Source organism: Cyprinodon tularosa, unplaced genomic scaffold (genome assembly GCF_016077235.1).
Source record: "Cyprinodon tularosa strain WSP-4 unplaced genomic scaffold, ASM1607723v1 ctg952, whole genome shotgun sequence".
NCBI classification, from domain to species: Eukaryota; Metazoa; Chordata; class Actinopteri; order Cyprinodontiformes; family Cyprinodontidae; genus Cyprinodon; species Cyprinodon tularosa.
In genome coordinates, this window is record NW_024039732.1 from 146768 (window position 1) to 173094 (window position 26327).

The following is a 26327-nucleotide window of genomic DNA, read 5'->3' on the forward strand; positions in this document are numbered from 1 at the left end:
GGAAGGGCCATTTTAATGGCTGCTACTGCAACTCCTCAATTTAAGAACAAATGCACTTATATAATAAAAAAATGACGAGGACTGAAATATTTTGCAGCATTTTCTGCTTTTCTTCCTGGTTTGATTCAGGAAACAACCTGCAGAGGGAATAAAAACCATCCCACTGTTATTCTGACCAGTAGCTCTGATATAACCTGTGAGGCCGTTCCACAGAGGAGCTCCACCTGATGGGCTCCAGCTGACGGGCGCCTGATCCGAGCCGTTTGATCTGTTCAGGGCTTTCCCAGGTCGGGGACATCTTTCTGCAGTTATTCTTGGCATTCTGGGAACTGAGTCTGATCACTTCTACGTCTCTCTGACTCCTGGGTGGAGCAGCAGCAGGACTGATGATCTGATAAACATGGAGATCAACTGGGGACAAGGAGCAGGAGCTAAACGTGGACACACTGGACAAATAACAGACAGTAGCAGAGCTTCTCGTCATGGAGACACCAGCAGAACCTGAATGTTTCTATTCTATATGTGAAGCTGCTCATCCAGATTCCGTCTCCTTCTACTCTCTGATTGGTTGAACAGTGAACCGTTCCAAACTCACTAGGTGCTGTGGAGCACGGAGTTTTCTAAGGTGAAGTCGTACTGGAAGCTAGCCAGGTTGTAGTTGATGTCTCTGGACAGCAGGACGTCGGGGACGGCGCTGGAGCGGGCCTGCACGGCCAGGACGTGAGGCGCCAGCGTGAAGGGGACGTCTCCCAGGAGATCTGGGAGCGCCGAAGAGGCTTCCACGGCCGGAGGGCCCGCAGGTGGCGCCGCCGCCGCTGGCGCGTGTTTGGTGGCGGGTCTGGATGGAGCCGCTCGGACTGGCTGCGGGGCAAAAGACACGCTGCTGTTAGAAACCAATCCAGCTTACAGATGAAAACCAGTATGGACGTTCCGGTCGACCAGTACGCCAGTTATTCTATGGTGAAAAGAGCAAAACCAGTTAAAAACCAGTTAACATGTAAAAACCAGACCCATTTCTGATCCTTCCACCCATGAGGGGAGGAGAAGAGATGTGATAACCTGGTGGAAGAAGTATTCACACCCTCACACTTCTACTTTAGAAAGAACATCTCTAAGCATGCTTGTAGCGACAGTGGAGAGGAAAAGCTCCCTTTTAACATCGCATGCCTGATGTCCCAGAATCTTCTAAAACGCCGGTATTAACCTAGCTGCTGTTTACCGCCAAAAAATAATAAAGAAAAAGAAAGAAATCAGGTTTTTAATGGCAGCAGATTGAGCATCATGTCTGCTAGGAAGTGTGTTGGTGGTGGGCGTGAACGCAGGGAGGATCCATCACTCACCTTCAGGCTCACCCTATGATGGGGATGAAGTCTGGAGGAGAACTGACGGTTTCCTCCTGTGAACCCCCTTTATACCAAAACGCTGCCAATACACCATTATACAGCAGCTGGAAGCTAGAAACACGTTCAGCGCTCGTCTGGAACACGTCAGATACGCTGATATGTTGGAGAGAAGTTCTGGATAAGTTACTCAGAGGTTTAGGATCAGCTAGACGCCACGACTGATGAGGAACTGACACTGAACGGATGTCAGCCATCAGATAACTGACCTGGAACTGACGGCCCACGCTGGCATTTTGAGCAAAACTTCTAGACGTACTCGCATGTTCGTCAATGTGTTTAAGCGTACTCATAACTTATCCAACATATGCCAGAGTCTTTGCCAGGTTTTTCGTACACCAGGATACGCTGGTCTAAATGGTGGAGGTGTGACAGGAGCTTTAAGAGCTTGGAGATGTGGTGTTGAGAATTGGTGCAATAGAAACAGGCTGATCATGGGGATGCTTTGGACGAGCAGCTCTCAGCCTTATCATTAAAGGTCATCATCAGAGGTCGTCATCAGAGGTCGTCATCCACTCACTGCTCAGGAAACTCTTCAGGCTGTTTCCCTGAACACGAAACGCTAATATTTTCCAGAACGTTTGTCGTAAAGACGGAGATGTAAAATAGATGTGAGCGTCCACACGAATGCATGAAAACGCTGCAAAATGTATGCCAGGCCTGTAAGTGGCGCTGTGGTGCCAAAGCCAAAATAAGCGACGAAATGTTGGGCGTGCGCACTAATATTTATACATGGTTGCCCTGCGGGTCCATTTTGGTGGTTCAGTCAAATTCAGGTGCTGAACTATGAGGTCGATATTGCTCTGTTCTTCCTGCAGATATTCCAGAAGAAGAAGATTCTGTTGTAAGCCCGACAGCAGGGTGAGTAGCATGAGCAGCAACCATTCAACACAGTACGGCGCCATTGTTGTTGTGATACTGTGTCGCGCATGCGTGTTTAGAGGCGACGCTATGACGCATGCGTGTAAGAAAAAAATGCGGTTAGAGCTTAAAGATGGAAACGCGAAAACGGCGTTTCAAAATCTTCCCACTCTGAAGGCTTAATAAAAAAAAGATTGTTTACAGACCCCCGAAACGCCGGCTTCGTATGGATGAGAGGCTGGTTTGGTGAAAAATTTGTGCGTTTAGGCCAGGGTTTGGCTTCGTGTGGACGGGGCCTTGGAATCCAGAAAGTTTATATAGCGTGCCTGAGAATAAAAAAAATGGCCTAAAAGCTATAAGCTTTGGAAAGCTTTAATTTTCTTTTTATAACTTATTCATTGGCTGCATGTTGTAATGATACAAAAGTTATTTTAAACTTAGATAACTTTTAAAACAATAAATTAAATCAGGCGTCTTCAATGTTTTCCAGGCCAAGGACCCCAAACTGATGGTTAGATGGAGCGGGGACCCCCTAATTCTATATATACTATGTTTGAAATAGTGTTCTATCAAACTGGTCCTATAGTCACTCTATTACAGATGGAGTAATGTAACTAAAGTAATCCCTCCCTGGGATTATTAAAGTATTCCTGATTCCTGGTTGATGGGACAGGTGTTGTGAATGAAACGGTGCCCAGCTTGAAAGAGCTCCTGTGTGTCGCTGAATGTGAGCATTAATGACTGAAAGACATCTTCTGCCTCCATTTATCTGTTTACTACAGTCTGTTGATTTCATCTTAATGTGGATTTAAAGACATTTCAATTAGTGGAAGAAAATGGAGGAGGGAATATAAAAAAAAAAAAATAATCAACCAAAACTTTTGCGACCCTCATGCAGTACCTCAGCGGCCCTCTAGGGGTCGCGGACCCCCTGTTGAAGACCTCTGAATTAAATGATATGACTGTATTTGTGTGTCTGATGTGTTTTAACCAGGTATCCTTTAAAGGTGTTTAAGGTCCAGCAGGTAGAGAGAGACACGGCATCACTACCAGAGCGACGGCAGCATCACAGCAGGCTAACTGGGAGCTAAAGCTAACGCGCTGTCCTGCAGAAGCGGCTCACCTTGGATGGCTGGACGATGACGTTTGTAGACGGCTGGGAGACGTTCACGGTCTGACTCCTCTGCTTTTGTTCGTTTACAGTCTCTCCTGCAGGGGAAGGAGAACAGAATCAGACACACAACAAGTGATAAACTCCAGGTTTCTGTTAGCTTCTGACTTCCAACCACTAAAATCTACCTCAACTTTCAACATTCGGACCCAGGATCTAAAATCCTCCTTTCTCACCACTAACACTGAGAACGCCGCTCATTATTAAAGGTCAGAGGTAAAAATGTCTGCGGCTTCATCGTTCTGCAGATTTGGCTTCAGCTGCTGATGTCCTGACCTGATGGCGCCTCCTCAGATCAATAACAGGAAGTTCAGCTTCAGCTGCAACCCTTTTAGGCTCCGCCCAGTTCAGCATCAGCAGGAGCATTAATCCCTGTTGACCCATCCGACCAGTCAGCTGTCACCAGAGCAACAGGCAGACCATCAGCAGGCGGCCGATTGTTCCTCCCTTATGTGTCCTGGGGGTGAACATCACAGACGCTGTGTGTCCCGAGCCCGTGACATCATCAATGACCCCCCACCCCCCCCACCATGGACTGTTCTCCCTGCTGCCCTCTGGGAAGAGGCTTCACAGCATTCAATGCAGGTCCAGCAGGTTCTGCAGCAGCTTCTTCCCCACTGCCATCACACTGATGGATGTTGAAATAACGCTGAATGATGTCACAGACTCTGCATCACACTGATGACACCAAACCAAAACTCTGCATCATATATATTAATGCTCTGAACTTCCAGATCAATGTGTTTTTGCTCCATTTTTCTCCCACACTGTTTACATTCGATCACTGCTGCACTTTAAGGAATAGAAATGTTTATTTACTTTCTGAAAGCTCTACATAAAGTTGTCTAAGTCTATTAACAGTTTGCTGCCTGAATCTGCTGCAGTCGCATATAAAACAGACATTTTTTGTTTCAGGTTTTAAGAAACGACTGAAACTAAAACATCTGAGTGAATCTATGAGTAATTAGTGCTGAAAGCATCAAGTATGAATGATTTCCATCACCTGCTGATTATCCTGTAGTTTAAATCAGATATTCTGATGATAATCGACTCTATTTATCTATTAAAGGAGCCAAATGCAGATATTAGACTACAGGTATTAATTAAACACATACAAATCTGGACGATGTTTCAATTCCCTGCTTTTAAATTCAGATAAAACTGATAAACAGCCTCTTCCCCGGGTTTAATGAGTCAAAATAAGTTTCAGTTACCATAAAAACATGTTTAGTAACACTATTAAAACGTAACTAGACTGTTTCCTTTAAATGAGTCACATGTATTTTTGCTTTTCTTGATGACATCATCAGATTGTGCAGTTAGCAAATGTGACCTCTGGATTAAATCCAGTCACATGTGGATTAAATCATATCCTGACCACTAAAAGCAGCGGATACCAGAGGAGTCGAGTAATGAAGTACAAAAGTACTTAAGTAGTAATATTGGCTATCAATACTTTACTGGATGGATTTTTTTTTTTTTTTTTTAGAATTTTTCTACTCCTTATTCCAAAAAAGTTAAAAATAAATCCACTGGACTTTGCTTCCAGGTTTTATACCTGGATTTCCACTTTGCATTTTTGCATTCTATTTGCATGTTTTCTAAACTAAAACCAGGCTTTTTTGAGCTGCTGGATAAAACCTGGAACTAAACGCTATTTCTGACATTTTGACTTGAAAAAGCTTCCTGGATGGAGGAGAAACGTCTTTAAACTTGGAAACAAAGTCCAGTGGATTGATTTTAACTTTTTTGGAATGACTCTGACCTGGATGACTGAGGATCTTCACCAGCGTACTTCTACTCCTTACATTTTGAAAATAGACTCATTAGTTTTGTTTCATTTAAGCAAATTTTCTTTATGGCCTGTTGATATTTAGAAATAATTAAAACCATCAAAATTATTAGTTTCATCCAAACAATTAATTTCTTTGTGGTTAGACTCGGTGCTGCCCCAACCTGTTGCTCACCACAAACCAAGATAAATAGTTTTTCAAGATGCAAAGTTAAATTTAACTCTGTTACCATTAGTTATAAAACTAAGAAAATAAAGTCTAAGGAAGTTATCATCCAGAATTGTAGAAAAATGTTCCTTTAATAAAGCTTCTGGCCTTTACAGTTTTTCCTGCATTATTTTTACTTTTATAATTTAAGTACTTTTATACTTTTACTGTAGTAAAAAGCTGAAGTTGATCCTCTAACTTCTACAGAAGTGTTTTAAACAGCAGGATTTACAGGTGCTGGTCATAAAATTAGAATATCATGAAAAAGTAGATTGATTTCAGTAATTCCATTTAAAAAGTGAAACTTGTATATTATATTCATACATTACATACAAACTCATATATTTCAGATGTTTATTTGGTTTAATTTTGATGATTACAAATGACAACAAATGAAAATCTCAAATTCATCATATCAGAAAATTAGAATATTGTGAAAAGGTTCAAAATTGATGGCCCCTGGTGCCACACTCTAATCAGCTAATTAACTCAAACCACCTGCAAAAGCCTTTAAATGGTCTTTCAGTCTAGTTATATAGGCTACACAATCATGGGGAAGACTGCTGACTTGACAGTTGTCCAAAAGACGACCATCGACACCTTGCACAAGGAGGGCAAGACACAAAAGGTCATCGCTAAAGAGGCTGGCTGTTCACAGAGCTCAGTGTCCAAGCACATTAATAGAGAGGCGAAGGGAAGGAAAAGATGTGGTCGAAAAAAGTGTACAAGCAAGAGAGATAACCGCACCCTGGAGAGGATTGTGAAACAAAACCCATTCAAAAATGTGGGGGAGATTCACAAAGAGTGGACTGCAGCTGGAGTGAGTGCTTCAAGAACCACCACACACAGACGTAAGAAAGACATGGGTTTCTGCTGTCGCATTCCTTGTGTCAAGCCACTCTTGAACCACAGACAGCGTCAGAAGCGTCTTGCCTGGGCTAAAGAGAAACAGGACTGGACTGCTGGTGAGTGGTCCAAAGTCATGTTCTCTGATGAAAGTAAATTTTGCATTTCCTTTGGAAATCAAGGTCCCAGAGTCTGGAGGAAAAGAAGAGAGGCACTTCATCCACGTTGCTTGAAGTCCAGTGTAAAGTTTCCACAGTCAGTGATGGTTTGGGGTGCCATGTCATCTGCTGGTGTTGGTCCATTGTGTTTTCTGAGGTCCAGGGTCAACGCAGCCACATACCAGGAAGTTTTAGAGCACTTCATGCTTCCTGCAGCTGACCAACTTTTTGGAGATGCAGATTTCATTTTCCAACAGGACTTGGCACCTGCACACAGTGCCAAAGCTACCAGTACCTGGTTGAAGGACCATGGTATCCCTGTTCTTAATTGGCCAGCAAACTCTCCTGACCTTAACCCCATAGAAAATCTATGGGGTATTGTGAAGAAGAAGATGCAATACACCAGACCCAACAATTCAGAAGAGCTAAAAGCCACTATTAGAGCAACCTGGGCTATCATAACACCTGAGCAGTGCCACAGACTGATCGACTCCATGCCACGCCGCATTGCTGCAGTAATACAGGCCAAAGGAGGCCCAACTAAATACTGAGTGCTGTACATGCTCATACTTTTCATGTTCATACTTTTCAGTTGGCCAACATTTCTATAAATCCTTTGTTTTTATTGGTCTTCAGTAATATTCTAATTTTCTGATATGATGAATTTGAGATTTTCATTTGTTGTCATTTGTAATCATCAAAATTAAACAAAATAAACATCTGAAATATATGAGTTTGTATGTAATGTATGAATATAATATACAAGTTTCACTTTTTAAATGGAATTACTGAAATCAATCTACTTTTTCATGATATTCTAATTTTATGACCAGCACCTGTATACTTCAACTGGTTGTTACTGATGAATGTTTTCAACCAAAGTAATTAAAAAGCAAATGTATTTTGTATATTTGGTTGATTTTCAGGCTGAAGTCTACAGATTTATCTGGATCCTATGATGTGAGCGTTTGAAGCAGCTGTTTTTATCTTAAACTCACTGATTTTATAGCTTTAATGTGATTTTAGCTGCTGCTGTAATTCAGCTTAACAAACTGAACCAGGCTGGTTCTGATCCTGCCTTTAACTGGACCAGAACCACTGATCTCTATTTATTCAATGGATTGCTGATTGCCCCAAAAAAGTGAAACCACCAGCCTCCATCTTGGTACTCCCCACTCCCACAGAGATGCTCAGTAAAATGCCTCCCTGTGCAGCTTTTAGCTGCAGAAACCAGCAGCTTTCTGTTTGCAGGAAGACAGTCCACTGGTAAATTCCCAGTCAGTGGATGAACTAAGCAATAAATCCATCTATAGCCGATGGATCCTATAGTTTAGTCTGCAGACTAACATTAGTCTGGCTATCTCAGACTGACTGGAAGACATTGACTGAGTTAGACGCTGACATTGGGTCTAACGTTAGAAAATAGAAAGTAGAGGAAATAGAAAGTAATTCACTGGGAAATGTTAATGTAGGAATTCTTTATTAAGTGGATGATGCTGTAGTTTTTGTAGCGTTTGGTTTATTTCTCATTTGAAAATGAGCTGAAGTATATTGCATGTTTTATTAATGATAATGATATAATTAGTGCTGCACCGTCATTACATTACATTATATATATATATATATATATATATATATATATATATATATATATATATATATATAAAAAACAACTCAAACATTTTTAAAGGCTAATTCACAGACACAGCTTTAAGTATACAGCATCATTCATTCATAATCTGCAAATAGGAAAATACTAAAACATTAACAGTCATGTGCTCCTAATTCAGTCTTTATGTAAAATCTTAAAATTATATGTAATTACTATAACAATGTAATTAATACACTTATATGTTTATCGATTTATCACTTTTGGCTCATCTGTATTATTCTGCTCCATTAACACATTCATTTTATTCTGATAGTTTGTATAATATGTTATATTACATGATTTATAGACTTCATAATGACTCTGCAATGTGATGGGCCTATTTATTTATTCTAAGTTAAAGTTAATCTGCTGATGCTATAAAACAGCCAGTCTGTGTCAAAGTGATGAATTTATCTTTATTTTAAAAGTCTTAATTCCTCCTGAAAATGAGAACATCATGGTTGTTTGAAGCTGTAGCGCACAGATTGTTTACATTGAGACCGGTCTGACTAGGGAGTACCAATATGGCGGCCGGTGGCTTCACTTTAACCCCGTGCTACCAGCGGGCAGGCAGTGATAAACAGAGATCAGAGGCTCTAAACCCAGACTGGCTTCTTACCAACGATGACAAAGCCTCCGTCCGCCTCTCTGTCCGATGGAGCCTTCTTAGAGTCCTTCCGCAGTCCGAAGAAACTCAGCATGATTCCCTTCATCAACAAACACATTCATCTGTTTAGTTCAGCTGACTGATCAACATAAACAAACTTCTGCCGTCCATCAGTCCAGCTTCTTACAGCTGAGGCGTCAGACCATCATGGATCCTCCTCCACTGATCGATCTCACCTCCTTCCTTTGCCTCCTCACCTTCTTTCTTGCTGTTTCGTTATTGTCACCAGATCTGTCCCATCCTGCGCATGCGCATCTAGAACAACATTCGGGTCGCCCTCGATTTTATTTTGTTAAAAAGACCTAAATGACGTTTCCCCTCCCCAAAAATAGTAAGCTAACTAAAATACACAGTGTTTAAGGTTAATAATGTATTTTCTTTCTAAATGCATTAAAATCCTTTTAGTTTTATCAGTCGTCTCTGCCTGATCTGCACCGGAAATGATATTCTATGCTACTTCCGGTGGCTAACTTTTTCGGCTTTGGATTTAAATGAAAAAAACCCTTTAATTTCGCAGTATCTGTGAAAGAATATAGCAAAGTTTTTGATGCAATTCCAGTTGGTTTTGTTAGAATGCTTCAAGACAGGATTGGACCGATAAAAAAGACATTTTCATAAACGGTATCGGTTTCCGCCAAGTGACGTCAATTGTTTACCTCGGGCGCGGTGCATCGTGGGAAAACCACCATATTAGGTGGAAAGTCGAGTTAACCCACACGCGGCTGTTCTTTCGGCACTAATATTTAGCAGAAATGACGCGATCGTGTTGTGTGAGAGGCTGCCAGTCCCGGCATGGCAGATCGGGGGACGAAGGAATCCGTTTTTTCCGTTTTCCAACCTGGAAACGATCGCATGGACCTCAGTTGGAGGAAATAACAAGGAGACGCCGCATGGCCTGGCTCTCAGCAGTGAGGAGAAAGGATCTCATCTTCAACAAAACATTCCCCCACATGTGTGTTTGTTCTCGGCATTTTCATAAAGGTAACAGAAACTTTTAATATTACTTAAAAAACGTTAGAACATGCATTATTTGTGTTTTATTGTTATTCATAATCACCATTATTTTCACTTATAATTTTTTATTATTTCAAAAATAAATTAATTTATTTGATATAAGACATAGCCTTATCCAGTATGAACTTGCTTTCTAAATCAAACCTAACATGTGGTTTCAGGTGAGCCAGCTTATGAGATGATGGAGAGTGACCCAGACTGGGCCCCATCCTTACATCTTGGACACGCGTTTATCAAACCAACAGACCCTGGTCGCTCTGCCAGACGAAGGGCACGGGAGCAGACACGGAAACGGACCCTTCGGTCAGCAGAGACAGGCATACACCAGGATGGAAACACTGACGGGCTACAGACTGAGGAGACATGTGATGCTGAAGAAGGAAATGGTCAGCTGGAGGTTGGACAGGATGGAGAAGAAAACCCTCAGCAGGAGATCAGAGAGGATGGAGAAGAAAAACAAGAACACCCTCAGCTGGAGATTGGAGAAGAAAACCCTCAGCTGATCACAAACAAGGAGGTGCAGAACCCCACTGAAACTGTGACTCAGCCTGAATGTGACCTGTGTGTGCTCAGGCGTGCAGAGGTCAACCGCCTGACAGAAGAGAATATAAAACTGCGACGCAAACTTAATGAGAACATGATATCCGATAGTTTCTTTGGAGCTGATGATGAAAAAGTAAAGTATTACACTGGTCTGCCAAACCTTGCAACCTTCCTGGCACTCTTTAATTTTTTATTGCCACTTATGCCATATCAAAAGAAATGTCCTACTCCTTTTCAGATGCTCCTATTGACACTCATGCGCTTAAGATTGGATTTGCCTCTGCAGCACCTTGCTTATCTGTTTCATATTTCTCCAAGGACTGCACAAACAACGTTTCATGATATGGTGTCATGCCTTTATGCAAATTTGAGGCGTGCTATTATATGGCCAGACAGAGACACTTTCCGTAAAGTAATGCCACATCAGTTCAAGGAGGCCTTTGGAAACAGAGTAGCAGTGATTATTGACTGCTTTGAGATATTTACAGAAAAACCATCAAACCTGAAAGCGCGTGCCCAAATGTTCTCCAGCTGCAAGCGCAGTCACACCATGAAATATTTAATAGGTGTGACACCCAGAGGAGCCATTTGTTTTGTGTCAAAAGGCTGGGGAGGTCGTACAAGCGACCAACGCATCACGCTGAACAGTGGCTTCCTTGACAATTTGTTGCCTGGGGACCTGGTCTTGGCTGACAGAGGTTTTGACATACAGGAGTGTGTGGGCATGCTGTGTGCTGAAGTTAAACCAGCATTCACCGAAGGCCACTGTCAGTTAGCAGCTAGAGACGTGGAGGAAACTAGGAAAATGGCACATTTGAGAATCCATGTTGAACGGGTGATTGGAAATGTATGTGAAAAGTACAAAATCTTAAATGGAACTGTTCCTATTACAATGGTTTTACCCTGTGCAGCAGAAGAGGTCACATTCTTGGATAAGGTCGTCACTGTGTGCTGTGCCCTGACAAATCATTGTCCAACTGTGGTGTAGATGCAGAAATCACCCCAGATGTAGGGGCATTTGGATTATTTTACTTGTGCATAGGGAAGGCTTGTACACACTGTAAACATTCTTTTTTAGCACAATAAAATTTTGTCAACAAAACTTAAACATCATAGAAATATCCCCACAACCTGCAAATATCAACCTGTAAACATTCTTTTTTAGCATCATAAAAAATGTCAAACACTGAAAACTTGTAAACATTCTTTTTAGAATAATAAAAGTCTTCTAAAACCTTCTAAAAATGTAAATAGTCCTTTTTTTTAGGATAACGAACATTTGTCAATGAGAAAAATATTGAACTGAACAGTTGAACTGTTTTTATGAGTGCATTCAAGTGATCAGTGCAAAAGGTAAACACAGGGAATAGCTTAACATACTGGTAACGTCTAAAGTGAAGAGGTAGTATAAGGTGCTCAGCTACATTTGTCTGGTGAACACAAACATCACTGCAACACACATTTAAATAATATAAATAAATATATAAATAAATTAATATCCGACAGTTTCGACAAGTAACTACGGAAAAGGATTAGGGCCACTGGAAAAAAAAGTAAACTGATTTTTAAATTTTATTTCAGTTTAACATGGAAAAAAAAGTAAGAATTCTGAGATTAAAGTCAGAATTCTGAGGAAAAAAAAGTCAGAATTCTGAGATTAAAGTCAGAATTCTGAGATTAAAGTCAGAATTCTGAGAAAAAAAGTCAGAATTCTGAAATTAAAGTCAGAATTCTGAGATTAAAGTCAGAATTCTGAGAAAAAAAGTCAGAATTCTGAAATTAAAGTCAGAATTCTGAGAAAAAAAAGTCAGAATTCTGAAATTAAAGTCAGAATTCTGAGAAAAAAAGTCAGAATTCTGAAATTAAAGTCAGAATTCTGAGATTAAAGTCAGAATTCTGAAATTAAAGTCAGAATTCTGAGATTAAAGTCAGAATTCTGAGATTAAAGTCAGAATTCTGATAAAAAAAGTCAGAATTCTGAAATTAAAGTCAGAATTCTGAGATTAAAGTCAGAATTCTGAGAAAAAAAAAGTCAGAATTCTGAAATTAAAGTCAGAATTCTGAGATTAAAGTCAGAATTCTGAGAAAAAAAGTCAGAATTCTGAGAAAAGTCAGAATTCTGAAATTAAAGTCAGAATTCTGAGAAAAAAAGTCAGAATTCTGAAATTAAAGTCAGAATTCTGAGATTAAAGTCAGAATTCTGAGAAAAAAAAGTCAGAATTCTGAGAAAAAAAGTCAGAATTCTGAGATTAAAGTCAGAATTCTGAGAAAAAAAAGTCAGAATTCTGAGATTAAAGTTAGAATTCTGAGAAAAAAAAGTCAGAATTCTGAGAAAAAAAGTCAGAATTCTGAGAAAAAAAGTCAGAATTCTGAGATTAAAGTCAGAATTCTGAGAAAAAAGTCAGAATTCTGAGATTAAAGTCAGAATTCTGAGAAAAAAAGTCAGAATTCTGAAATTAAAGTCAGAATTCCGAGAAAAAAGTCAGAATTCTGAGAAAAAAGTGGCCCTAATTCTCTTCCGTAAGTAACGGTCTCTGGCCTCGTTATTAAATTTTTGCCGGTACGGTAATTTCGCATTCTGCTTACATTTTTTCATATAGTCAGAGAAACAAACTCAATCCTTTAGTCCTGCGTTTAGCTATGCTGCGGTTGTTTACACTACGCCTTTTCCACCTAAAATGGCGTCTTAGCAACAAATGTCACGTGACTGGCGGAGACCGATTAACATTTTGGATTTTAAAAAATTTAACAAGTTTATCAGAAATATTTTTCATTGCCCTGTGCTTCCTCGCTGTCAGTCTTACTGGAAAAGCAACTTTACGAATATTAACTGGTTATTGGTGTGGACTCAGTAATAAATATCTAGTCACTAACAAGGTAAAAGAAGTTAACTTTAAAATAATTCATCAAATATATCCAACAAATTAATTTATCAAAAGATATAGGAATGACTTTGATGACTCTTGTACTTTCTGTAAAGCTGTCACAGAAACAATTTCACATTTGTTTTAGGACTGTATTTATGTTACATTTTTTTGGACAGAAATTGAACATTTATTTAAAAGATATTGTGACGGACAAATAACACTGCAGTGCAAAGACATCATTATCTTTAAAGATTCAAAATGTTTGACTAAAACGGAATCTTTTATTTTGGATTTTCTTATCTTATTTGGAAAGTTTTATGTTCATAAATGTAAATGGTTCAGTTTAAAACCAGAGATGGCAAAAGTACTCACTTTCCATACTTGAGTAAAATTACAGATACTTGTGTTACAAAATACTCTTGTAAAAGTGGAAGTACTGATTAAACTTCTTTACTCAAGTAAAAGTAACAAAGTACAGGCTAGATGTGAATTAGCATTCTTTAGTGAGCTAACATCGTCCAAGGTTCTGCTATAAACGCCTCTGTTTCCGACATTAAACGGAACTGTGTTTCTAGGGTGTTTTTTTATACAACTTTATTTGTTTCTGCAAAGAAACAATAAGGAAGAAAGACACACAAAAAAATAATAAATGAATACCGTTCATCTATTAAACAAAAGTTAACGCTAGGGGGAAACAGCGCTCTAAATAATATTAAAAAAGACAAAGGCTTCTCTAGTTTTGATTGCTTTCTTATTTTCTGATAACTGTATGGTGTCAATATATTGTTTAAATTCGTGCTTAAAAGCAGTAAAGTCGGTTTGGAGCCTCTATATTTACATTTATGTATAAAAAACTTAGCCATAATAATAATAAAGTCAATTATATATACCTTATCTGATCTCTTTGGTTGAACCTTGCATTTTCCCTTAATGTCGAATAGTATAGTCTTCCAAAATAAAAGAAAATCTTTGTCTATTTTTCTCTTAATTAAATAATAAATGTCGTACCAGAAGGACTGAATAAGTGGACAGTTCCAGAATAGATGAACAAGTGTTTCAGGATTATTACAGCAGAAGCTGCAGGTGACATCAATGGTTTTTTTAAGCATTTCTGGATAAAGACTTTGGTAGGATAAATGTTATGGATTATTTTAAATGAGATTTCTTTAGTTCTGTTATTTATCAAATATCGATTTGGAAGCAGCCAGAATTCTTTCCAGTTGATGTAATCCAGGAATCTTCCCCATGGTGAGATGGCATAAGGTACCGCTTTGACGTTCATTTGAAATAAGGCTCTGACTGATTTATTTTTTGAAACAACAAAACATATTTTACCTACAGAAGAATACACTGGTGATAACAAGGACAACTGAGAAAGGTTTAATTTAGGACGTGACCAGAAAAGCATGCAAATAGCCGAAGAGATGGATCAAAGACTTTCGTATATTAACCTGGAGGAATCGGAAGATTAAATTCAGTTAAAAACTCCTCATATGAGAAAAGGCGACCATCTTTGTTAAATAACTGAGCCATGTGTGTAATGTTATATTGGAACCAATACTCAATAAAAACAGATTTAATGTCCCTGTTATTCCATATAAGATACCTATGGGGGGAAAAGCTGTGTTTATAGATCAGAGTCCATGACAGGAAGGACTGGCGATGAAAAGCTGATAACTTAATGGGAACTTTATCAATATCATAATTGCACATTAAGAAGAAGGTTAATCCACCAAGTTTAGAAATCAGATGCAAAGGTGAAGCATTCCAAATACAGTTAGGATATTTGTATAGATTTTTTAGCCAATTAATTTTAAAAGTGTTGTTCAGAGTAGTAAACTCTAGGAAGTTAAGACCACCTTCATTGTATGGATTCATAAGAACAGTTTTTTTTAAAATAGTGAGTCTTATTTCTCCATATGAAGTTAAATAACATTTTGTCAGTGTCATTTAGAAGTTTTTTCTCTAAGTGGAGAGATAAAGCTGCAAAAGTCAAACGTGAAATCCCCTCTGCCTTGGTTATTAATACTCTCCCTTTAATAGAGAGATCTCTAAGAGCCATTGGTTTAGCTTTCTTTGAGTTTTCTGGATAATGGGTTCAAAATTTAAGGATGCTCTTCTTTGTTGATCTTTAGTAATTATTATACCCAAGTGCCTCACTTCATCTTTAACTGTTATATTACAAATAGAGCTGGTGGAGCATTCCTTTATAGCCATTTGTTGACATTTACATATAATCCAGAAGCTCTTGAAAACTCTTTTAATGATTCCAAAGCACTAGAGACCTGATTTTTATCTTCCAAAAAGAGAGTTGTATCATCTGCATTATAAGATTTCTATCTAAGAGAGGGATGCCTTGAATATCACTGGATGTAATATGGTCTGCTAAAAGTTGAGAAACCAGCAGGAAAAGGTATGGAGAAACTGGGCATCCCTGTCTAATTCCTCTTAAAAAATCAAATCTAGAACAGGTTCCACCAGTTTTGTGTTTCTAGGGGGTTGGAGTTGAGAACACACCGGATGTGGCTGGAGGCGCTTGTTTTTAACCTATCAGTCTGCTTCAGGAGTCTCTTTAAAGGAATAGTACACCCAAAACATGATTAGCCTTCATTTTCTACTCACCCCCATGCTGAACAAAACTCTGGAGTACTTTTTTGATATCTCAAATGCATCTGGAGATCTGGGAGGCTTCTTGCTGTCTGCTGACATTCAAATAATGGAGGTCTATGGCGCCCGAGGCAGAAAGGTCCATAAAAGTCCACAAAAACGTGTCAATATTCCTCCATACTGCTCGTCCAATGTATTCCAAGTGTCCTGAGTGGTTAGCGTCCAGAATTTACTCGAAACCAAGCCATTTAGAATGTTTTTAGAGCATAAACAGTAGTGTATAGGATTTCCTGAAAGCGCGCGCATGCGAGTTCACGACGCTACGGAAACCGCGGCAGACCAAACCATACGAAAGTGCGCATTCAGCTCGGCAAAGAACTCATGCTCTTCCTCAACACTGAAGTCCTCAGACATTTTTCTTTCGTTGTTTCTTTCTTTGCACAGGTAAACAGCACATTTCTTCTTCTACGCTTGCATTATCGGCAGAGCAGACGCTGAATGCGCACTTTCATCTGGTTTGGTCTACTGTTTATGCTCTAAAAACATTCTAAATGACTTCGTTTCGAGTAAATTATGGACGCTAACCACTCAGGACACTTGGAATACATTGGACGAGCAGTTTGGAGGAAGATTGACACGTTTTTTGTGGACTTTTATGGACCTTTCTGCCTCGGGCGCCATAGACCTCCATTATTTGAATGTCAGCAGACAGCAAGAAGCCTCCCAGATCTCCAGATGCATTTGAGATATCAAAAAAGTACTCCAGAGTGTTGTTCAGCATGGGGGTGAGTAGAAAATGAAGGCTAATCATGTTTTGGGTGTACTATTCCTTTAAGAGAACGGACACTGAATGCCCGCCCGCGCGGGCTGACGGTGCGTTAAACACAAACACTCCAGGGTTTCCCGCGCCTTGCAGTAAGAGGACCTGAACTCCTACCGAGCAGCAACCCGCGAACATGGCTGGCATCCTGGACGTCCCAAAGCCCAGAATAAACTGCTCCATGCTGTCCCGGTTCATCAACCGAGCCGTCTGCTTCGTCGGGCGGGTGGAAAAGGTCAGGAAGTGGCGGTCAGGAACCGAAAGTGTTTGTTTAATGGTCAGAGTTGGGCTGATGGAGTCTGCTCTGTTCTAGGTTCATCCTTCTGGGAAAATGTTCACCGTGGTGGACGGAGAGAGTAAGACCGCCACAGTGGAGCTGAACGAACCGGTGAGTTCTGGCGGACCCAGACCCACTGCTGGGAGGCCTGCAGGATGATGGGAGGGTTAGCAGGGTTAGCATAGTTAGCTGTGGGGCTAAAGCAGTGGAAAATGGTTTTCTTCACGCTGCAGCTTTAGTTCAAAGAGGAAAGTTTCCAGTGTTGTGGAGCTTTAACGTGACAACAAGCTGGCTTAAGGGGCGGGGCTAAACTAAAGGTGTCCTCAGGTCCAGCTCAGAACAGTCAGGTGATGAACAATATATAGATTCCACAGAACAACTAAATGAGTACAAAGTTATATTCACACTAGTTAATCAGGCAGACTCTTCTGCTGATCAGAATCCGGTTCAGTTAACAAATCAAATAAACTAGTCCTCAGTGCCAGGATCCTGTATGATGGAGACCTGTTATAAACTGCAGAGCCTCAGCAGTCAAAGCTAGAGGATTAATAAGATGGAGAGAAAAGAGTTCAGAGCAGCTGGGTGGAGAACAAAAAGATCAGCAGGGCAGTGATTGGAGGAGGTACTCTAAAAATAACTGATAGAGATTCTAGAAAACAGAAGTGGTGCAAAAGTAGAAGTGAAAAAGTTAAAAACAACAAGGAATGGAGAAAGGTGTGACAGCTTATCTGGCCAAAAATTTAGACGTATGGCAGCTGGATGAAAGGGAAAACGGTGATGTGGAAGGTCTGCTGGAGAGCAGGAGTACGGAAAATGTGGGAAGAAGTTAAAATCCAATGCTGTAACTGTGGTGCAGAACACTCTGCTGCTTATCGCGGCTGTGAAGGGAGGAAAAGATCGGAAGAAATTAGAAAAGTGAAATTAGAGCGCGGAATAACTTCTGCTGAAGCTGCAAAAAGGATCTAATCCCCGTCAGAAAAACCCAAACCAACAGTTCAGCACAAGTTCTACACCTCTGGAGGAGAGACGCAGCACTGCAGGAGATTCACTGACTGTTAAAAAAGATTTGTTCTTTTCATGGTAGAAGTGATCAATTGTAGTGCACAGACGACAAGAAAACTGAAAAAATCTAAATAATAGTGAAAGCTGCAGAAAAGTATCTTGAAGTGAGAGATTTAAACTGGGTGACGGTTGAAAGCATGATGGGAAAACCAGTAGGACCATCAGAAACGGGCAGAGTGACGATAACTTAAAGATAAATTAGAAATTATGAGGACAAATTTTGGTTAAATTAAACGGGTTGAAAAATTATTTATTGTCCATGTGGGTGAGTCCTGTTTCCTTGTTTTACTCCTTATCATTTGGTGGCGCTATTGCACTTCTACCTAGTTTGCCAACCGCCATAGAACATCACAAGAAGAAGAAGGTTACTTCAGGCCTTCAGCTTTTAGAGTGAGTGCGTTCGAATTCATGGGCTGGATCCTCCGAGGACGCGGTCTACCTGGACTGGATCCTCCGAGGACGCGGTCTACCTGGACTGGATCCTCCGAGGACGCGGTCTACCTGGACTGGATCCTCCGAGGACGCGGTCTACCTGGACTGGATCCTCCGAGGACGCGGTCTACCTGGACTGGATCCTCCGAGGACGCGGTCTACCTGGACTGGATCCTCCGAGGACGCGGTCTACCTGGACTGGATCCTCCGAGGACGCGGTCTACCTGGACTGGATCCTCCGAGGACGCGGTCTACCTGGACTGGATCCTCCGAGGACGCGGTCTACCTGGACTGGATCCTCCAGGACTCGGTCTACCTGGACTGGATCCTCCAGGACTCGGTCAACCTGGACTGGATCCTCCAGGACTCGGTCTACCTGGGCTGGATCCTCCAGGACTCGGTCTACCTGGGCTGGATCCTCCAGGACTCGGTCTACCTGGGCTGGATCCTCCAGGGCGCGGTCTACCTGGGCTGGATCCTCCAGGACGCGGTCTACCTGGGCTGGATCCTCCAGGACGCGGTCTACCTGGGCTGGATCCTTCCAAGGACGCGACTGGATCCTTCCAAGGACGCGGTCTACCTGGGCTGGATCCTTCCAAGGACGCGGTCTACCTGGGCTGGATCCTTCCAAGGACGCGGTCTACCTGGACTGGATCCTTCCAAGGACGCGGTCTACCTGGACTGGATCCTTCCAAGGACGCGGTCTACCTGGACTGGATCCTTCCAAGGACGCGACTGGATCCTTCCAAGGACGCGGTCTACCTGGACTGGATCCTTCCAAGGACGCGACTGGATCCTTCCAAGGACGCGGTCTACCTGGACTGGATCCTTCCAAGGATGCGACTGGATCCTTCCAAGGACGAGGTCTACCTGGACTGGATCCTCCAAGGACGCGGTCTACCTGGACTGGATCCTTCCAAGGACGCGGTCTACCTGGACTGGATCCTCTGAGGACGCGGTCTACCTGGACTGGATCCTTCCAAGGACGCGGTCTACCTGGACTGGATCCTTCCCAGGACGCGGTCTACCTGGACTGGATCCTCCGAGGACGCGGTCTACCTGGACTGGATCCTCCGAGGACGCGGTCTACCTGGACTGGATCCTTCCAAGGACGCGGTCTACCTGGACTGGATCCTTCCAAGGACGCGGTCTACCTGGGCTGGATCCTTCCAAGGACGCGGTCTACCTGGACTGGATCCTTCCAAGGACGCGACTGGATCCTTCCAAGGACGCGGTCTACCTGGACTGGATCCTTCCAAGGACGCGACTGGATCCTTCCAAGGACGCGGTCTACCTGGGCTGGATCCTTCCAAGGACGCGACTGGATCCTTCCAAGGACGCGGTCTACCTGGACTGGATCCTTCCAAGGACGCGACTGGATCCTTCCAAGGACGCGGTCTACCTGGACTGGATCCTTCCAAGGACGCGACTGGATCCTTCCAAGGACGCGGTCTACCTGGGCTGGATCCTTCCAAGGACGCGACTGGATCCTTCCAAGGACGCGGTCTACCTGGGCTGGATCCTTCCAAGGACGCGACTGGATCCTTCCAAGGACGCGGTCTACCTGGACTGGATCCTTCCAAGGACGTGGTCTACCTGGACTGGATCCTTCCAAGGACGCGACTGGATCCTTCCAAGGACGCGGTCTACCTGGACTGGATCCTTCCAAGGACGCGACTGGATCCTTCCAAGGACACGGTCTACCTGGGCTGGATCCTTCCAAGGACGCGACTGGATCCTTCCAAGGACGCGGTCTACCTGGACTGGATCCTTCCAAGGACGCGACTGGATCCTTCCAAGGACACGGTCTACCTGGACTGGATCCTTCCAAGGACGCGGTCTACCTGGACTGGATCCTCCGAGGACGCGGTCTACCTGGACTGGATCCTCCGAGGACGCGGTCTACCTGGACTGGATCCTCCGAGGACGCGGTCTACCTGGACTGGATCCTTCCAAGGACGCGGTCTACCTAGACTGGATCCTTCCAAGGACGCGGTCTACCTGGACTGGATCCTCCGAGGACGCGGTCTACCTGGACTGGATCCTCCGAGGACGCGGTCTACCTGGACTGGATCCTTCCAAGGACGCGGTCTACCTGGACTGGATCCTTCCAAGGACGCGGTCTACCTAGACTGGATCCTTCCAAGGACGCGGTCTACCTGGACTGGATCCTCCAGGACTCGGTCTACCTGGACTGGATCCTCCAGGACTCGGTCTACCTGGACTGGATCCTCCGAGGACGCGGTCTACCTGGACTGGATCCTCCAGGACTCGGTCTACCTGGGCTGGATCCTCCAGGACTCGGTCTACCTGGGCTGGATCCTCCAGGACTCGGTCTACCTGGGCTGGATCCTCCAGGACTCGGTCTACCTGGACTGGATCCTCCAGGGCGCGGTCTACCTGGACTGGATCCTCCAGGGCGCGGTCTACCTGGGCTGGATCCTCCAGGACGCGGTCTACCTGGGCTAGATCCTTCCAAGGACGCGACTGGATCCTTCCAAGGACGCGGTCTACCTGGACTGGATCCTCCGAGGACGCGGTCTACCTGGACTGGATCCTCCGAGGACGCGGTCTACCTGGGCTGGATCCTTCCAAGGACGCGGTCTACCTGGGCTGGATCCTTCCAAGGACGCGGTCTACCTGGGCTGGATCCTTCCAAGGACGCGGTCTACCTGGACTGGATCCTTCCAAGGACGCGACTGGATCCTTCCAAGGACGCGGTCTACCTGGACTGGATCCTTCCAAGGACGCGACTGGATCCTTCCAAGGACGAGGTCTACCTGGACTGGATCCTCCAAGGACGCGGTCTACCTGGACTGGATCCTTCCAAGGACGCGGTCTACCTGGACTGGATCCTTCCAAGGACGCGGTCTACCTGGACTGGATCCTCCGAGGACGCGGTCTACCTGGACTGGATCCTTCCCAGGACGCGGTCTACCTGGACTGGATCCTTCCCAGGACGCGGTCTACCTGGACTGGATCCTCCGAGGACGCGGTCTACCTGGACTGGATCCTTCCAAGGACGCGGTCTACCTGGACTGGATCCTTCCAAGGACGCGGTCTACCTGGACTGGATCCTCCAGGACGCGGTCTACCTGGGCTGGATCCTTCCAAGGAAGCGACTGGATCCTTCCAAGGACGCGGTCTACCTGGACCGGATCCTTCCAAGGACGCGACTGGATCCTTCCAAGGACGCGGTCTACCTGGACTGGATCCTTCCAAGGACGCGGTCTACCTGGACTGGATCCTCCGAGGACGCGGTCTACCTGGACTGGATCCTTCCAAGGACGCGGTCTACCTGGACTGGATCCTCCGAGGACGCGGTCTACCTGGACTGGATCCTTCCAAGGACGCGGTCTACCTGGGCCGGATCCTTCCAAGGACGCGACTGGATCCTTCCAAGGACGCGGTCTACCTGGACCGGATCCTTCCAAGGACGCGACTGGATCCTTCCAAGGACGCGGTCTACCTGGACTGGATCCTCCGAGGACGCGGTCTACCTGGACTGGATCCTTCCAAGGACGCGGTCTACCTGGACTGGATCCTCCGAGGACGCGGTCTACCTGGACTGGATCCTCCGAGGACGCGGTCTACCTGGACTGGATCCTTCCAAGGACGCGGTCTACCTGGACTGGATCCTCCGAGGACGCGGTCTACCTGGACTGGATCCTTCCAAGGACGCGGTCTACCTGGACTGGATCCTTCCAAGGACGCGGTCTACCTGGACTGGATCCTCCGAGGACGCGGTCTACCTGGACTGGATCCTTCCGAGGACGCGGTCTACCTGGACTGGATCTTCCGAGGACGCGGTCTACCTGGACTGGATCCTTCCAAGTACGCGGTCTACCTGGACTGGATCCTTCCAAGTACGCGGTCTACCTGGACTGGATCCTTCCAAGGACGCGGTCTACCTGGACTGGATCCTCCGAGGACGCGGTCTACCTGGACTGGATCCTTCCAAGTCTGTAAAAATAAGGAGACTGGAAGGGTTTTGGCTGTGGATTCAAACAGGTCCAGCCTTCAGTGCTGAATGCTCTGTTGCTTAGCAACCGTCGACACACAAAGCAGGAAAATAATGAATACCGAACTTTCCAAACTGTTTCTTTTTCATTTGTCCCCATTATGGGACAATAAAGGGATTTTCTATTCAATGAAAGTGATAGAAAGATATAAATAAATCTAAACAATGTATGTATACAAATATATATCTGCTAAATCTCTTATATTAGACCACAAAAAATACTTTGTGCAAAATAGCAATTAAAAAAAATAAAAATCCCATCAAATTTAGTCTCCTCACATCACATATATTAGAATCTGTCCTTAAATTCCAGCCAAACTCATTTACACAGTAACAGATAAAAACCTTTAGATAAACCAAACATTACCGCCACATATCTGACTCTATAACCATTAAAACAACTATTTTCATTAATCTCAGACGGAACTATTCACAGACTGGATTATATTAAACTGAACTTCCAATTTTCACCACTGTTCGGCGCCATTTCCTTCTTTCCTCTGATCACGGCTTGCTTGGTCTCGCAATGAATCCTGGGTAAACCAAGGATAGCGAGGATACATCGGACCCGTCCTTCAAATCGGGCAAAAAGAAGGACGCATTTTAAGGCCGCATAACGAGGACTCTTGGAATCCGACCAGACCTCGGCGCCGCGCTATGACGTAATCGTCCTTCAAAGGCCCTTCTAAGGACGCAGCCCATAAATTCGAACGCAGCCACTGACTTCTCCTCACATTTAGTTCCCAAAGGACGAACATGGACGTGCCTGCAGTGCAGCAGCCAGAGTCTCTCAATTCCTCGTTCCTCATATTTAGGGTTAATGCAAAAACGTAAATCCCTTTATTGTCCCAGAAACGGGAAATTCCCTCTCTGCATTTAACCCCTCCCCTTGGGGAGCAGCGGGCTGCCATTGTGCGGCGCCAAGGGAGCAGTGTAGGGTTAAGGGTCTTGCTCAGGGGCCCAGAGTGTCATAAAGTCCAATTCTGTCTCTAAAATATTAAATGCATCTTTATTAAACTTCTGGGTCTTCTGTTAAAGATGAGCTCATAATTCCTCCTGATATTTACGGTGAGACATCAAAGTAGGAGGTCAACTGGGGTTCAAGGAGACAGAAACAGACATAGAAAAAGAAGCATAGATACAAAAGGCAACCAGCTCCACAGGCGGCCCCGTCCAGGAAACACACAGCCAGGCAGACGAGCTCCGAGCCAGCTCCCATGTCAGAGGATGAAGAGAGCACATCCAGTTAGTCACAGTCAGAGAAACAGGACTACACTGGAAAACAGGCCGATCTCCAACATCTATAAACAAAGGTGTTGATGGCAGCAGCACAGCTGATATTTCTCTCCAGGATGGAGTCACAGCCAAACAGGAACAGACCAGATGAAGCTACTATGAGAAAAAGCAGAGAGAGCAGAACGTTAGAGATTGAACTAACAGATTCTGCAGAGTGGGAGAATAGAGATAGAATGAAGCAGAATGATGAAAAAGGGGTCCCTATGTCCTCCAGCAGTCTAAGCCTATAGCAGCAGAACTATAGAGATAGCTCAGGATAACCTGAGCCACTCTAACTAGAAGCGTTATCAAAAAGGAAAGTTTTAAGCCTAGCCTTAAAAGTAGACAGGGTGTCTGCCTCACGGACTAAAACTGGTAGTTGGTTCCACAGGAGAGGAGCCTGAGAACTAAAAGATCTGCCTCACATTCTACTTTTAGAAATTGATTTATTTTATTATAAACTAATAATGTTTAGAAATAAACCGAAGCCTCTACTCAGTTATGTTTGGAAGGTGTTAGTCACTCAGATTTCAAATTAAAGGAAATGTTTTATGCATTATTGATGATTAATCATTTATCCTTTTATACCAAACAACAGTTAGTTTGGTTAGAAGGACAATGTGGCTTCACCCAGTGAAATCTAGTTGGCCTAGATAACCCTGCTGGACTTTAAGATAGTGTGGAAATAGACAAACAGTCCTCTGCTTATCTATTTGTTTCTGCAGCTTGAAGAAGAGCTGAGTGGAATGGTGGAGGTTATTGGGATGGTGTCCAACAAAGGAGACATAATGGCCAGCACATACAACACCCTGAGGGAGGACAGGGGCGTCCCCTTCGGTACGTCTGCCTGCTGTACGTCTACGTGTTTCAGCTCTGCTTACCACTGATCCCATGTTTCTGTCTGACAGATTTAGAGCTGTACAACGAAGCGCTGAAGGTCATCCACGACTTCCCCCAGCACTACCCCTTCCAGGTGGCTGCCAGTGGATGAGCCAGGCTGGGAGAAGATGGTGTGTTTGTGTTTCATTGTACAAAGGTTTCTGCAATAAAATGTAAATGATGTTACAGAAAGTGGTTGAATGTTTGTTTATTGCTTTAAAAGATGTTCCCACAAAGCCCAGTAGGTGTAGGTGGGACTGCTGGAGGCGTTATCAGATCCTGGTGCCTGTCTCCAGCTGTGATCTGGTCAATAAACAAACTGAACTGGTTCCCAGTACAAATGGAAGACCTTTATATGAATTATTTTGAAACCAGTGGATTGCATCCAGTCATTGACTGACAGGATTCTCTGCTCTTTGATGAACAGCTAGAGACGGTAGACATCTGTTTGACTCTTCAGCAATCCCTTACACTAAGCATGCAACCAGCGATGGTGGAGAGGGAAAAACTTTGAACAGTAAGAAACCTCCAGCAGAAGCAGGCCATCTGCTGAGGCCCACTGGGGTTCATGGAGATAGAAGCAGACGTACAGGAGGAACATTAAAGCTCTGACGTTAGAAAAGTGTGAAAAGAAAAGAGGACAATTCTACTTAGGCACGGTAAGAGCTGAGCTCAGGTCCTGCAGGAGAGCATCAGGTTTCAGCTAAACGGAATCAGGCCACATGTAACCCTTATAACAGGAAAAAATGGTATTAAATGTTTAATGGTAGAAAAACCAAAGAAGAATGAAGAAAAGAGGAAAAAGTCCCTTTGTCCTCCAGCAGCCTAAGGTTATAGCAGCATAACTATTAATATCACGATGTTTTACAGAATTAATCAGATGTCTGGTAACAGGTTGGTTATTCAGGCCTTTTTATATGAGAAAATTGATTTTAAATTCTATTATTGATTCGACTGGAAACCAATGAATGGAAGTTACAAAGAAATATGTCGCCTATATGGATCAACGCCTGCTCTGTCGTCTCATCGTCCTCTTCATCACATTCTAAAGATTCCACACAAAAACAGAGCACTGCGTTCTCAAAGAGTGAAAATATAATCTGTTTAGTCTAAAGAGGAAGAGCAGCTCAGTCATGTCTGCTGACATCAGTAAATTAGCCTGTTACTGTCACAGTGAGTCAGTAATGGTGGATAACACAAGCGCATGACAAGCATGTTAAAAAGGGGAATAACACATTTACTGCTAAATCCAAAATATTAATTATTACCTAATTCGGTAAAGTTCTGTTAGATGCTGCTGTGTCGGCTGCAGCATTCCAAAACAAAAACCAATCTGGGATTAAATCTGTCCAATCCCAGAAAACAGGGCTGCAGTATAAACTTTAGCCAGCAGGTGTCACTGTTTCCTTAAACCGGTAATTTCCGGACCCTCTGCATCTCTAGGCAGAACTGCCACTGCAGACGTTTCCCATAAAAACCCTACAGTTTAAATCGAAATGTTGAATCTACACCTGAAACAGCCATTATATTAGATGGTCAGCCTGAGGAACTAAATAAAACCATCTGATAACGTCTGGTTCTGTATTTCTATGGTGGGGTGGAAGACGTTTCCCATCACAGCATCATCAACCTACAGCTGACATCCCTCAGTAGCAAACATCTTCCTCAAACTGCAGCCTGGAATAGTTAAACCCAAGACTTCTGGTTTCCCTCATAAATTGTTTTATATAAAAGATAAATATATATTTTATAACCAGTGTTGGGCACGTTACTTTG

General features: G+C 43.5%; 3 protein-coding genes across 4 annotated transcripts; 2 read left to right on the forward strand and 1 right to left on the reverse strand.

The window, feature by feature from the left end:
• Window positions 1–224: 224 nt before the first annotated feature.
• Window positions 225–9039, reverse strand: umad1 (UBAP1-MVB12-associated (UMA) domain containing 1). Of its 2 annotated transcripts, none has more exons than XM_038275316.1 (4): window positions 8882–9039; window positions 8707–8794; window positions 3385–3470; window positions 225–861 (listed from the first exon to the last, which is right to left on the reverse strand). In XM_038275316.1, the coding sequence occupies exons 2-4, from the start codon at window positions 8786–8788 to the stop codon at window positions 595–597; spliced, it is 435 nt and encodes a 144-aa protein (XP_038131244.1). In that variant the 5' UTR covers window positions 8789–8794; window positions 8882–9039; the 3' UTR covers window positions 225–594. The 2 variants fall into 2 exon arrangements, with proteins under 2 accessions (XP_038131244.1, XP_038131245.1); XM_038275317.1 differs by having other exon boundaries at window positions 8931–9011.
• Window positions 9040–9403: 364 nt separating this feature from the next.
• Window positions 9404–11571, forward strand: LOC119776726. The gene is made up of 2 exons (XM_038275313.1): window positions 9404–9735; window positions 9930–11571. Exons 1-2 carry the CDS (start codon window positions 9507–9509, stop codon window positions 11297–11299), a joined length of 1599 nt encoding a protein of 532 aa, XP_038131241.1. The 5' UTR covers window positions 9404–9506; the 3' UTR covers window positions 11300–11571.
• A 5104-nt stretch (window positions 11572–16675) lies between these two features.
• Window positions 16676–24743, forward strand: rpa3 (replication protein A3). Its single transcript, XM_038275321.1, has 4 exons — window positions 16676–16840; window positions 16919–16993; window positions 24398–24509; window positions 24581–24743. Exons 1-4 carry the CDS (start codon window positions 16742–16744, stop codon window positions 24661–24663), a joined length of 369 nt encoding a protein of 122 aa, XP_038131249.1. The 5' UTR covers window positions 16676–16741; the 3' UTR covers window positions 24664–24743.
• The last annotated feature ends 1584 nt before the right edge of the window (window positions 24744–26327 follow it).